General features: G+C 44.2%; 1 protein-coding gene across 7 annotated transcripts in view; it reads left to right on the forward strand.

Moving 5' to 3' along the window:
- Positions 1 to 10068, forward strand: part of LOC107138814 (UDP-glucuronosyltransferase 1-2) — a 107436-nt gene extending 97368 nt beyond the window's left edge. For 6 of the 7 annotated variants that reach the window (XM_048808768.1, XM_015481595.2, XM_048808770.1 and 3 more), the window contains 4 exons: positions 3300 to 3431; positions 4032 to 4119; positions 4295 to 4514; positions 9089 to 10068. In XM_048808768.1, coding sequence (XP_048664725.1) covers positions 3300 to 3431; positions 4032 to 4119; positions 4295 to 4514; positions 9089 to 9386 — 738 coding nt within the window. In that variant the 3' untranslated portion in view covers positions 9387 to 10068. Of the gene's footprint in view, positions 1 to 3299; positions 3432 to 4031; positions 4120 to 4294; positions 4515 to 5513; positions 5925 to 9088 lie in introns of those variants that run through there. The other variant, XM_048808771.1, reaches the window with a different exon arrangement.
- Positions 10069 to 12065: the final 1997 nt, after the last annotated feature.

Genomic DNA, 12065 nt, shown 5'->3' on the forward strand with positions numbered 1-12065 from the left:
GGTCTTTTATTTTTCCATATGAATTTCATGATTGCTTTCTCTATTTCTACAAGAAATGCCGTTGGGATTTTGATTGGCATTGCATTAAACCTATAGAGAACTTTTGGTAATATTGCCATTTTGATGATGTTAGTTCTGCCAATCCATGAACAGGGTATATTTTTCCATCTTCTAAGATCTTCTTCTATTTCTCTCTTTAGGGTTCTGTAGTTTTCATTAGCTATATCTATTTTTTAACTGCTCATCAGTATTTCGTGATGCTTGGGTCCCATGGTTTATACTGCTGGCCATCTAATCTAGTTCACTATGGAGAAACATTGAAATTTGTATTCTAGGATGTTTTGTTGTGACTTCCAACATTATCTCAACAAGGATCAAATATTTTATAGTTTTCCTCATATTTATTCTGTTTTTCTCATTTTTAAGTGTATTAGTTTTTTGTCACTACTGTGAATGTGTTATTTTTCCATTTCTAGCTCTAATTATCTACTCATTATCAGCTACCTCACCAAAATATTGATTTTCATGACTTTTTAAAAATGAAAATTCAGTCAGTTTTTGATAAGGAAATTTTGGTTTCTTCCATTCCAAATTTCATGCAAAATACTAGGGCTGTGGAATTCACTAGAAGCTCTAAGAGCAGGTGAATGATTCTGGTGATTGCCAGGATTCCTGGCTGGCTGCTGATTTTAGGGGAAACTGAGTTTTACTTTATCATTTTGCACTATGTCTGCCACTGTGTGTGGGAAAACAGTCTTTATTCAAATGATTTTAATCTTTAGGAGGTTTATAAGGAGAGGTTGTTAAATTTTATCAGCTGCTTTTCCAACATTTATTGATATAATCATATTCCCCTCTATCCCATAAATTTGGTGAATTGCACAAACTACCTATTGGATGCTTTGTTTGGTGCTCACATGCTCAGGTGTGAAAATATCCATGTAACTGTAGCTGACAGTAGCCTTCTTTGTCTTGTTTTAATCGGAAATCCAACTATTTATATAAGTTAATTTTGCCACTCCTGTATTACTTTTTAAAATTTCCTTCATACCTCTTCAGTGCCCACTGTCTTCAGACTTTCTTTTTATATACCATGAAGGTGGTATTTGTAATCTGGCCAGACATATTGCTTTAATAGGTGAATTTTGCCTGTTTGACTCTATGACTAGGTTTTGATTGCACCTTGTCTGATTTATTTTACATTTCATTGACTTTGCTGTTTTCCCCCTTTGCCTGATTTTTGCTGGTTTGTCAAATTACGTGCTGTTTTCTCTCTGCCCCTTTGTTAGTTAAAACGATACTACTCTGCATTCCCTTCCCTCTGGTGGCAGTTGTCCTAGTTCCAGCCCTCTTGGTGGAAGTCCTGAACTTCAAGAATAAAGATAAAGTCTTTATTCCATTAAGAGCATCCCTAGAGAAAACACGACCTGGCTTTAACACATCTTCAGTGGGTCTGGAAGGAAAAGAATTGGAGAACAACATTTGGTGAGAAAGGAGTGAGCCTCAAGAGATCCCAGGAGTCATTCCTCCTCCGGCAGGGAGAGAGGCTCTTTGTGGACTGTAGCCTTTCGGAGACTGTGGCCAGATGCAAGATTAGGGAGGCAGAGACTTCAGGATGGCCTGGAGGAAATGTGCACAGGAAGAGGAAGCCCTGAGTGGGTGTGGTTGACCTGAGAGTAAAGTGGTAAAGCGTGAGGTTTCCAGCATGTGGTTGAATTGGACTCTTGAACAAAAAGATATTTGCCAACGGAAAATATGATAAAATCCTGAAACTAAAAGTACCCAGTCAAATTTAGGAGCTCTTCTAAAGTTTTTGTCTTGAGTGGAGGAGGGCTCATCAGAGTGGGGAATCCTTTCACTCTGAGGTGAGAGGGTCTCCTCCCTTTTGGAAGGAGTCAAGGGGTGGGGGAATCAAAGGTTATTTTCAGTTAACATGTTGCTTTACTCTTTGGCCATTCCAGTGGCTGTGAAGTTAGGGCAAGGTTTAGAGGAAGTATTAGCAGGAGAGGGATCAACCCCAGCTTTATCCAACCCCATAAAAGCTGGCACAGGGCTGGGTGCTGGCTGTGATAACACAATCTCTGTGGTTGCTCTGTTGTCACCTGTAGGTGAACTTTCATGCCATTTGAGCTTAAGTCCTGCTATTCAACTGGATGTTTGTGGAGCTGTGGGCTTGACATTGGGTTAATCACATTCTCCTGGTTGCAGAATGGGTGTGGGAGAGTGTAAAAGATAGGAAATTAGACTCTGGCCTTTTCCCTACAAGATTAAATGTAGCCTATAGGAGTGAAGGTCCTTGGAAAGTGTAGGTCAGCCATTCACATCACTTATATGTGATCTGCTTCTCTCCAGGAAAAAGGGAAGGAGGCATGTGGTCTTGATCCCTGGAAGAGGGATTTTAGAGAGCCATGGTCAGGATGTTCTTGCCATTGACCAAAAATGTGGTGTGGTGGGCAGAGTGAGTTGGCCTCTCTGACCTATTTGATGAGACCATTGGATAAGGTCAGCTGCTATGATGAGCCAGACAACTTTTGAGGGTCTGAGGCTGGTGAGGGTGGGTGGGAGTGCGCTCCTCCCTGGGAAGGCTGCTCAGTGTTTGCACTTTTCTGGACATGTCTGTGGTTGAGCTTGGCAAATGTTGCCGTTCAAGTGACACATGCTGAGCCCTATGAGAAGTCTTCTGTACCTCACATGTAGGTTGACCAGGGTCCTGGCTTTCCCAGTACCATATCCCAGGGAACCCCCAGTTGTATGCAAACCTACCACTTCACAATTGCATCAGTGCCCTCGATATGTTTTGTGAACATATAAAACTATCTGGGAGACTCTCAGGGTAATCGGATCATTAATTACCTAGGGCTGGGGAGGATTGCCATGATTATCAGAGCTCCGTTTTCCCAAAGTGGGACGGCCACCCTGTGTGCATGAATGTACATGGCTGTGTGTGTACATGGCTGTGTGTATGTGGCTGTATATGGCCGTGTGTGCATGTACATGGCTGTGAATGAGTCTACATGGATGTTCGTGCGTGTGTGTGCATAGATGTGTGTGTGCGCGTGTGTGCACCTCCGCTTTTCTTTTGGGAAATGAGCATATTGCCTGGATTCCGAATCTCAAGGCAGTCCCACTGGTAACCCTGTAAAGCTCCTGTGGCGGGGAGCAGGGGAGGGGAAATGATATAAAATTCCCAATTTTTGCCTTTCACATTGTTAGAAAGACATCTAGTTCATAGCTTAATGTATGTAGTCACTAAAGAATATGAGCAAACAATTAACTGGGAATCTCTCCTATGGCTCTAGGAATTTGAAGCCTATGTCAACGCCTCTGGAGAACATGGAATTGTGGTTTTCTCTTTGGGATCAATGGTCTCAGAGATTCCTGAGAAGAAGGCTATGGAAATTGCTGATGCCTTGGGCAGAATACCCCAGACGGTAAGAAGGCTCTATATATCATTCCTCTATGCCTACCTTCATAGAGACTTCTAGTCGCTAAATTAATTGCAACTGAAGATTTGGCCATTCACTTTCCCTAATCCAAAGTGGTTTTTGTTTGTTATTTATTTCACTTGTTTTGGTGAAATTTAACTCTTAACTATCATTAAACCATGGTCCCCTTCACTCAGAAGACTCATTTTTCTCTAAGAGACACTTGTAGAGACCTTTAGTTAAAAATGGAGAATTCAGATAAAAATAAATAACATGTTGTTTCTTCATATTAGTAAGAGCATTTCTCCAGAAAGCTGTTGGTTAGAACACTCGCTTTCTTTCACGTGCTGTTCTTCATCCACTGCTGTCTTCAGTAAGCTTTCCCTTGAGGCGCAGACAAGGGGAAGCCCTGGTGCGCAGCCGGTGCCCCGGGGAGGAGCCTAGCCAGTAGCCCAGGCCTGCGTTGCCAGGTCTCGGCCCTGCGGAGGTCATGCGCATTCTCTTCCTTCAGAGGACTTGCTGCCCGGCTGCTGTCGCAGGGCTTTTTTATTTTGTTTTAAATCCTGCCACATTCTTTTATTAAGATGTCCCTTTCACCCCTGCAAGGTCCTGTGGCGCTACACCGGAACTCCTCCATCCAATCTCGCGAAGAACACGAAACTTGTCAAGTGGTTACCGCAGAATGACCTGCTTGGTATGTTGGGAGGGTCGGAGCCGGGCACAGGCGCGGGCTCTCGGGTGGTTGCGCTGGGTGCTGGCCTGCGGGTCTGGGCGGCCACGCCCTCCCCGTGTGCTTCTGTGGGGCCCAGCGCAGCCCCCCGAGGCCTCAGCCGGAGGACAGCCGCATCCCTCACGGTGTTGCCTCCCAGGTCACCCGAAGACGCGCGCGTTCATCACGCATGCTGGCTCCCACGGCGTTTATGAAGGCATATGCAACGGGGTACCGATGGTGATGATGCCCTTGTTCGGTGACCAGATGGACAATGCCAAGCGCATGGAGACGCGGGGAGCTGGTGTGACCCTGAATGTCCTTGAGATGACTTCTGATGATTTGGCAAATGCCCTAAAAGCCGTCATCAATGACAAAAGGTAAGAGGGAGGGTAAAGAATACCACCTGTGTTTTCCCCTTTGGGTTCACCGTCAACATTCTGGTGTGAAAATACCCCCAAAACCAGACTCATAAATAAGATAATTTGGGGATTCACTTTATGAAAGGACCCTTTAGTTCTTATGACATTTTATTTCCCCTACTAGATTTAAAATTTTGATTTATTTTAAAAAAGAGTCACCATAATAGGTGCCTCATCTATGAGTTTCTGCAGAGAGAAATGTTCTGTTACAAGAAGCAGAGTGTCCCTAAGACAAAACAAGCCCAGGTTCACAAGTACAATGTTTCCTCTGAGGCCTTGTATCCACGAGGCATCGCACAGGTGGACGTTCTGTGATATCACAGACAGAAGCAGAGAAGAAAAGCAAATGCACGTTTACTCAAAAATGACTCTGAAAACTGTTCTATGGGCAAGAGCCATCAGATCACATGCTATCTGCATGAAGTGTAGGGTAATGCTGTCAAGCCGACTCCCAGCCAGGGGAAGAAATGATGGCCAGCAGTGCATCTCTTCCAGCAATAGATAGTGTGTGTGTTTGCATGCCTGTGTGTGTATGTGTGTGTCTGTGAGAGTGTCAGGAGTGTTGTCGTTGTCTGTTTTCGTTGCAATAACAGAATACCTGGGGCTGGGTGAGTCATAAAGACAGACGTTTACTGGCTCACAGTTCTGGAAGTTGGCGAGTCCAGGGTCTGGCAGTTGCACTTGGTGAGGGCTTCACACTGTGTCATAAGGTGGCAGAAAAATGGAAGGGCAGGGCGTTTGTCAAAGAGACGGAACACGGGGAACCCTTGTTTGCAACAACCTATTCTCCCAGTAACCATGCCTGTCCCACAGAAAGGCATTCATGGCTCTCAATGACCTAATCTCTTCTTATAGGCCCCACCACTCCTCTAACTTCTGCATTTGGAATTAAAGTCCCCACATCTGAACTTCTGGGGACACATTAAAACCACAGCTTACCCAGGTTGCTTTCTTTAGGAAGATGCACCAATTGGGAGGACAGATGAGAATAGCTGGGTTGCATTCACCTGGAAGGACACAGTACACTGGGGACACAGCAAGCCTGGCCAGGGGAGGCGGGAGAGGACTGAAGACTGGCTCCCAGATTTGAGGTGCTAAGTGTGTGCTGTGCCAGTGGACAGGAGGGAGAAGGCCACCTGACCCTGGGCTGGAGTGCTCGGTGAGCAGGTGATGTGGGTCGCAGCCCTTCCTCTCCTGGGCGTGGTCTTCTGACCTGGCACTTCAGGCCCACTGTTCTGCCCACACACCAGCATGCTGGCTGCCTGGCTTCAGTCCATGTGTTGATGAAACTCACATTAGTAACGTGACTTTGCTCCTTGGCTCAGTGGTGTGGATGACTACATGTGACATAAAAATGACTACAAGTTCTCTAGTGTGTTATTATTTCATTTTTCATTTTTTTTTTTTTGTGGTGCTGGGGATGGAATCCAGGGTTTCATGAATGCTAGGCAGACACTCTCTCACTGAGCCACATCCCCTGCTCACATTGTTATTTTTAAAGAACACTAACCTGCCGCAGTCTGGCGGGGCACAATTCAGGAGCCACTTGTCAAAAGAAAGGAACTTTATTTTTAGAACACACACGCCAGACCACACAGCTCTTCAGGAAAACCTTCAGAGCCCAACTGCCACCACCAGCTTCCCACAAGCCTCTCAACCTCCCCCCCTCCTCCTGCTCTTGAGGCCGATTGGCTGGGTCGCGTGGGCGGAGCCAAAAAAGTCCCCCAATGAGCAGCTCCGTGGTCTCCAGGGCAGGGAAACAACCCAATGAACATCACCGCAGAGGAGCCAATCAGTTGGCAGCTAGAAGTTTGCTGGGGCGCTGTGAGCCAATCATCAGCTGGCAGCTGGAAGTTTGCTGGGGCCCCTTCGGCTGTGGCTCTCAACATCTCCCCATCTCTGTTTAAACAACAAGCATGTGGCTTAGGGACCGTGCCTGCCTTAGGTTGTCCAGTACTACATATGGTTCTTACCCGTCATCGGATGAGCTGACCTCAAGGCGTCAGCCTCTTGTCTTAGGTTGGTACCACTGCAATTGGATCTTACCCGTCATTGACTACCGGTCCAACGTACAGCCACACCTGTGGATAGGTCTTTGTACCAGCGGGTGTGGGGGGTGAGGCTCTTTGCCTCACCTCTGTTGGCCCCCAAATTTTAGCTGTACGACCATCACAAGCAGAAGGGAGGAGGATACACCAAGCCAAATGATGGCTCCTTTTGGAAAAATTGTACCACTGATGACACCATCAGCAAAAATACCCCAACACTACCACAAGTCGCTGCACCAACAGATAGTTCACAATGCATACAAGTGAGTTCACGATGCATACAAGTGATACATAGTCCAGGCAAGTTCTGCAAGCAGTTCAGTGATGGCTCTTGCAGAAGCTGTAGATTGGTTTTACCTTTGTCTTCACCAGCACTGGGATGAAGATAGGAATTCTGGCAATAATGGCTAAAGAAAAAATTATGTCACATTCCAGAAGCCACTAAAAGAAAACAGTTTACATTATCTTGAACAGAATTATTAAATATAATGAAAAGGAAAGGTGAAAATAAACAAACAGATCTGTTAACCTCCTTTTTTGTTCACATATTAAAACAATCCTCAACAGCTGTTTACCCAATTTAAATTAAACCATTTAAATCATATGAATAAAAAAAAGTATTTGGATGCATTTTTTCATGAGCGCTCATCATATATGATATATGGACATATGTACATACAAACATACAACACAAAACACAGTGTGCACACATAATACATACAACACATAACATAATAGTAAAGGCCTTATAACTTTTTACAGGTGAAATCTCCATTGCAATGTTTAAAAACTCTATAGTCAAAAAATAGAACTGATCAGCAAAACATTAACCTAGGTCTGTATGAGCTCAAAAAACAAAATAGAACTTCATGATATGGCAAAGGGCAATAATAAAATAGATATTGAAAAAAGCATCCTGGTTCTGTTGCAGATGTAAGAATAGCCAAACTGGAGTTTTGGATATCAGTTGTTATGGATTTGAGCCAAATCATCTTCTTTTTGGTCTGTAGAAATCGCTTTAGTTAATATTTCTGGAATTCAAATCGGCTGCTGTTCTCCCCGTGGAAACACACAAACAGACCCCCGACTCCAGACAATCACTGGGTCAGGACCTTTCCATTGTCCTGTTAGAATATCCTTCCAAAGTACCTTGGGCTTATGTACATTTTTTGGACACGTATGCCTTTCCGCAGCACTAAGCCCTGATGCATCCAAATTTAAAAAGTTTAGAGTAAAAAGTGTTATTTTAAGTTTATCTTCTTCAACTATTTATTTCTGAGCAAAACATCTCTATCTCCATGTTTCTAACAGTTAAGCTAGGACTGTACCTATGCAACACAAAGAAAAATGGAAAAATCTCAAGTATCAGTTTATGCAGACAACCATGCCATCATAGGTGCTCAATAAATATTGAATGAATGGCTGGCTGGGTGTGGTGATGCACATCTATAATTCCAGTTATTTGGGAGGCTGAGGAAGGAGGATTACAAATTCAAGGCCAGTCTGGATAACATAGCAAGACCCCATCTCGAAATTTAAAAAAAAGTAAATTGAACAAATGACTGAAATTTCTAAGAAAATTTAATATAAGAGCTATATAAAAGGAAGCTATTTAGCCAGATTTATGGCCAAATATGAATATTATGTTATGGTAATATATTTAAATAAAATACAGATATATTTAAGAACAGCAATGATCATAAGTCCTGAAGAGGAGTATCTTACTTTTCTCTCTTTCCTTCTCCTCCTTCTCCTCCTTCTAATGTATCAGCACACCAAAGTGTCTGCCCATTTTGGATTTGTTTGTTCTGATTCAAATATCAGCACTGTCTAATAATCAGAATCCATCTTGCATTAGCAGTTTGCATAGGCAACTTCAGGCTAAATTGAGCACACAGGTGGTTTGGTGTGTCAGTGAGTCAGTTGAAAGTGTACCCACCACCTTGGAGTTAGCACTTCAAAATGGTTTTTCTTTGGCTATGTGTGATTGTTTGTAACTTCAGATGGGAGGCCACCTATAATTTATGACATGACTTTTTCCTTGATTTTACTATAAAGTAAAATTTTTTAATTTTTCTATAAGTATAATTAATATTACACAAAATTCCTGTTTCATTGTTTTACTATAAAGAAAGCATAATCTAATTCCCACAAAAATATAACTAAAAAGAAAAGTAAAGTAGGAAGCAAGGTTTTAAAAAATGTGTAAAAGTACAATTTGGGGTCCCAGTCTCCCTCCCTCCCTCCCTTCCTCTTTTCTCCTCTTTTCTTTTTCTTCCTCACCTTCTTTTTATCTACACAGAACATTAATTGAGAGAGAGACTGTGTGTGTGCATGTGTGCATGCTTTCTGATTAGAACAGAAATACAGTTCTCTACCAAGTTCAGAAAGTCTGGTAATGTCCTCCCTGGCCGCCAGCATAAAGGGTGGCTTGTTCATTGTCGAGGATGTCCTGGGCACCCACACATTTGTCTTTGTGTCTAGCTACAAGGAGAACATCATGCGCCTCTCCAGGCTCCACAAGGACCGCCCCATTGAGCCGCTGGACCTGGCTGTGTTCTGGGTGGAGTTCGTGATGAGGCACAAGGGGGCCCCGCACCTGCGCCCCGCCGCGCACGACCTCACCTGGTACCAGTACCACTCCCTGGATGTCATTGGCTTCCTCCTGGCCATCGTGCTGGGAGTGGCATTTATCGCCTTTAAATGTTGTGCCTACGGCTGCCGGAAATGCTTTGGGAAAAAGGGGAGCGTGAAGAAAGGCCACAAATCCAAGGCACATTGAGAGGTCGATGGGAAGTACGGTGAAATTTTGATCTATCCTCCAATCAATGGTAAACTTGAAAATAGGATCAGTGTTAAATTCTTTTTATTCTTATTAAAGAAATATTTTGCCATAGTTAGACATTCCCAGAGCATTTTATAAAAGGGAAAGTAATTTAATAGCTAGTTAAGGGTAGATAAAGGTATCAGATGCAAATTCTGCGTCAGTATTTTCAATCTGGCTGTGCCTGTCCCCTCTCCTGTGGCTTACTGCACTCTGGGTTATTTTCCTTATGCAGCCGTGTGCCTGTTTGGGAACACAGGATGCAAAGTCGGTCCCACAGTTTCCCCTACTTCACATGGCGGTTTTCATGCCACCATCATGGTTTGTGGACTGCTGTGGACCAGCCCGCGAGTCACCAGTGACAGTCAGTCTTCACTGAAGTTCAGGTTCCTAGGAGGCACTTTTTATATCTAAAGAAGGAAGCCTGTATACCTTTAGGGTATACTTGATGTGAGTGGGTGGGTCGGAGCCTTGAGAACAGTGTATGATTACTGACTTTGGGGAAAAATAATGATGCTATAAAATTGATGGACGATGCATTTGCAAGGATGATCATTATTTGTGTCAATGACAGAAACCAAGTACATTTTATCTGATGTTTTTCACAATTAAAAATTTGTTAATAAATTGGCATAAATTATTTTTCTGTGTTTTTCTTTATATTGGTGTTGCATTTATTTATCATTAAATTAGATTTTCTAATTATGGATGCAAGATAAGACAGAAAATTGAAAAAATATAGAAGTTGACATATCACACATTAGAAAAGAGGATTCACCAATAATCACATTGCCCCGAAATAACCATCGTTCCCCCTATAGTTTGGAGCCTGAGTGTCCCCCAAAAGCCACATGTTGGAGGCTTGGTCCCCAGCCTGTGGCATCATTGGGGGGTGGTGAAACTTTTAAGAGGTGGGGCCTACTGGGAGGAAGTTAGGTTGCTGGGTGAGCCCTTGAAGGGGACATTGACACCTCCCCTTCCTCTCTTTCTTTGCTTCCTGGCCACCATAAGGCAAGCAGCTTCTTTCCCAGTGTGCCTCCACCATGGTGTGCTGCCTCACACAGACCAAAAGCAGCAGGTCCAAGTGACCATGGACGGAAACCTCTGAAACCGTGAGCCAAAATTAACCTTTCCTCTTTATAAGTTGATTTATCTCAGTTAGTTTTTTACAGTAATGCTGATTAACAGCATTAACCTGTATTTTAGCACACACAAATATTGCAGATACACCAAATATAGCTAGTATTTTCCAACATTCTGTACTCACTTTGCATTACTACAACAAAATAACCTGAGGCAACTAACTTATAAAGGAAAAAGGTTTATTTAGCTCACAGTTTAGAGGTTCAAAGACCTGGTGCCTTTGAACTGTTCCAGTGGTGCATCAACCTCTGTTCTGATGAGGACGGCAGGAGGTGGCACATCATGGCAGGAACCTGTGTAAGAGCAAACAAGTGATTACATCTTGAGCCAGGAGGGGAGAGAGTGAGAGCAAGAACGAGAGTGAGAGAAAGAGACTGAGGTCTCACAGTGCCCTGTGAGGGCACATCCCCAGTGACCTAAGGACCTCCCACTAACCCCCACCTCCTAAAGACCCCATCACTTTCCAATGAACCCTCCTGCAGACCCCCATGAGACCCACAGGTCTTTGGAGGACAGATCTAAGCTCTTGCATTCTCTTCCTCACCCCCAAAGTTTCGTATCCATCTCACAGTGCAGAACCCCAAGAGTTAATTCCAACCCCAAGTCAGTGTTCCAGCAATGCTCAGAAACAAGTCCAAAGTCTCGTGTGAGACTCAAGGCAAATTCAGTGGTGAGCCCTTTTTAAAACAAAAAAGCAGGTTACATATGTAGAAGATACAATGGCAGGACAGTCGCAGGGTGTGCATTTCTATTCCTAAAGGGAGGAATGCAGAAAGAAAAAGGGGGAATCAGCCCAAAGCAAGGATGAAGCCAGCGGGGAAAACAGCAAACCCCAAGGCTCCATATCTGGCATCTGGGCACACTGTGGTGGGACGTGGGCTCCCGAGGGCTTGGTCATCCCTGCCTCTGTGGCTCTACCAGTGGCAGCCCACATGGCTGCGCCTCCAGCTGATTTTGCATGCTTCCTGCAGCTTTCCCTGCAGGGGCTGCATGTAATGACATCTCTGTTTTCCTTGGGCCTCACTTTAGCTTTGGCTTCACTCCCTCAACTGTGCCATGCATCATCCGTGGGAGACTCCCTGCAGGAACTGCAGCCTTGTAGCACAACTCTGCCTGGCCTCCCAGACTCTAAATTACCATAGAGGCCACCAAGAGCCCATAACCCTTGCAATTCTGCCTGTCTGCAGACCCAGCATCAGTGGGTGGCCCCAAGCACTGCCATCAGAGTGAGCAACACATGGAGCACAACTGTGGCTGTGGAGGGCTTTGCTGACTGAGTGTAGAGAAGTGAATTCTGAGCAGTCCTGGGCTCTCATAGTTCCCTGGGACTCTTTCCTGAAACAGTTCTTCCCTGGAAAGTATTTGAAACAAACTTACACTAATATTCCTCTGTGCCTGTGAGGACAGTGGTGGCCTTGCTGATTGCTGAGATGACTGGGGAGTGTGGTTCCTATTTTCCCAGATTCAGCTTCTTTGTACTGGTGCTAATCTCTT

Source organism: Marmota marmota, unplaced genomic scaffold, assembly GCF_001458135.2.
Source record: "Marmota marmota marmota unplaced genomic scaffold, marMar, whole genome shotgun sequence".
Classification (NCBI taxonomy): Eukaryota; Metazoa; Chordata; class Mammalia; order Rodentia; family Sciuridae; genus Marmota; species Marmota marmota.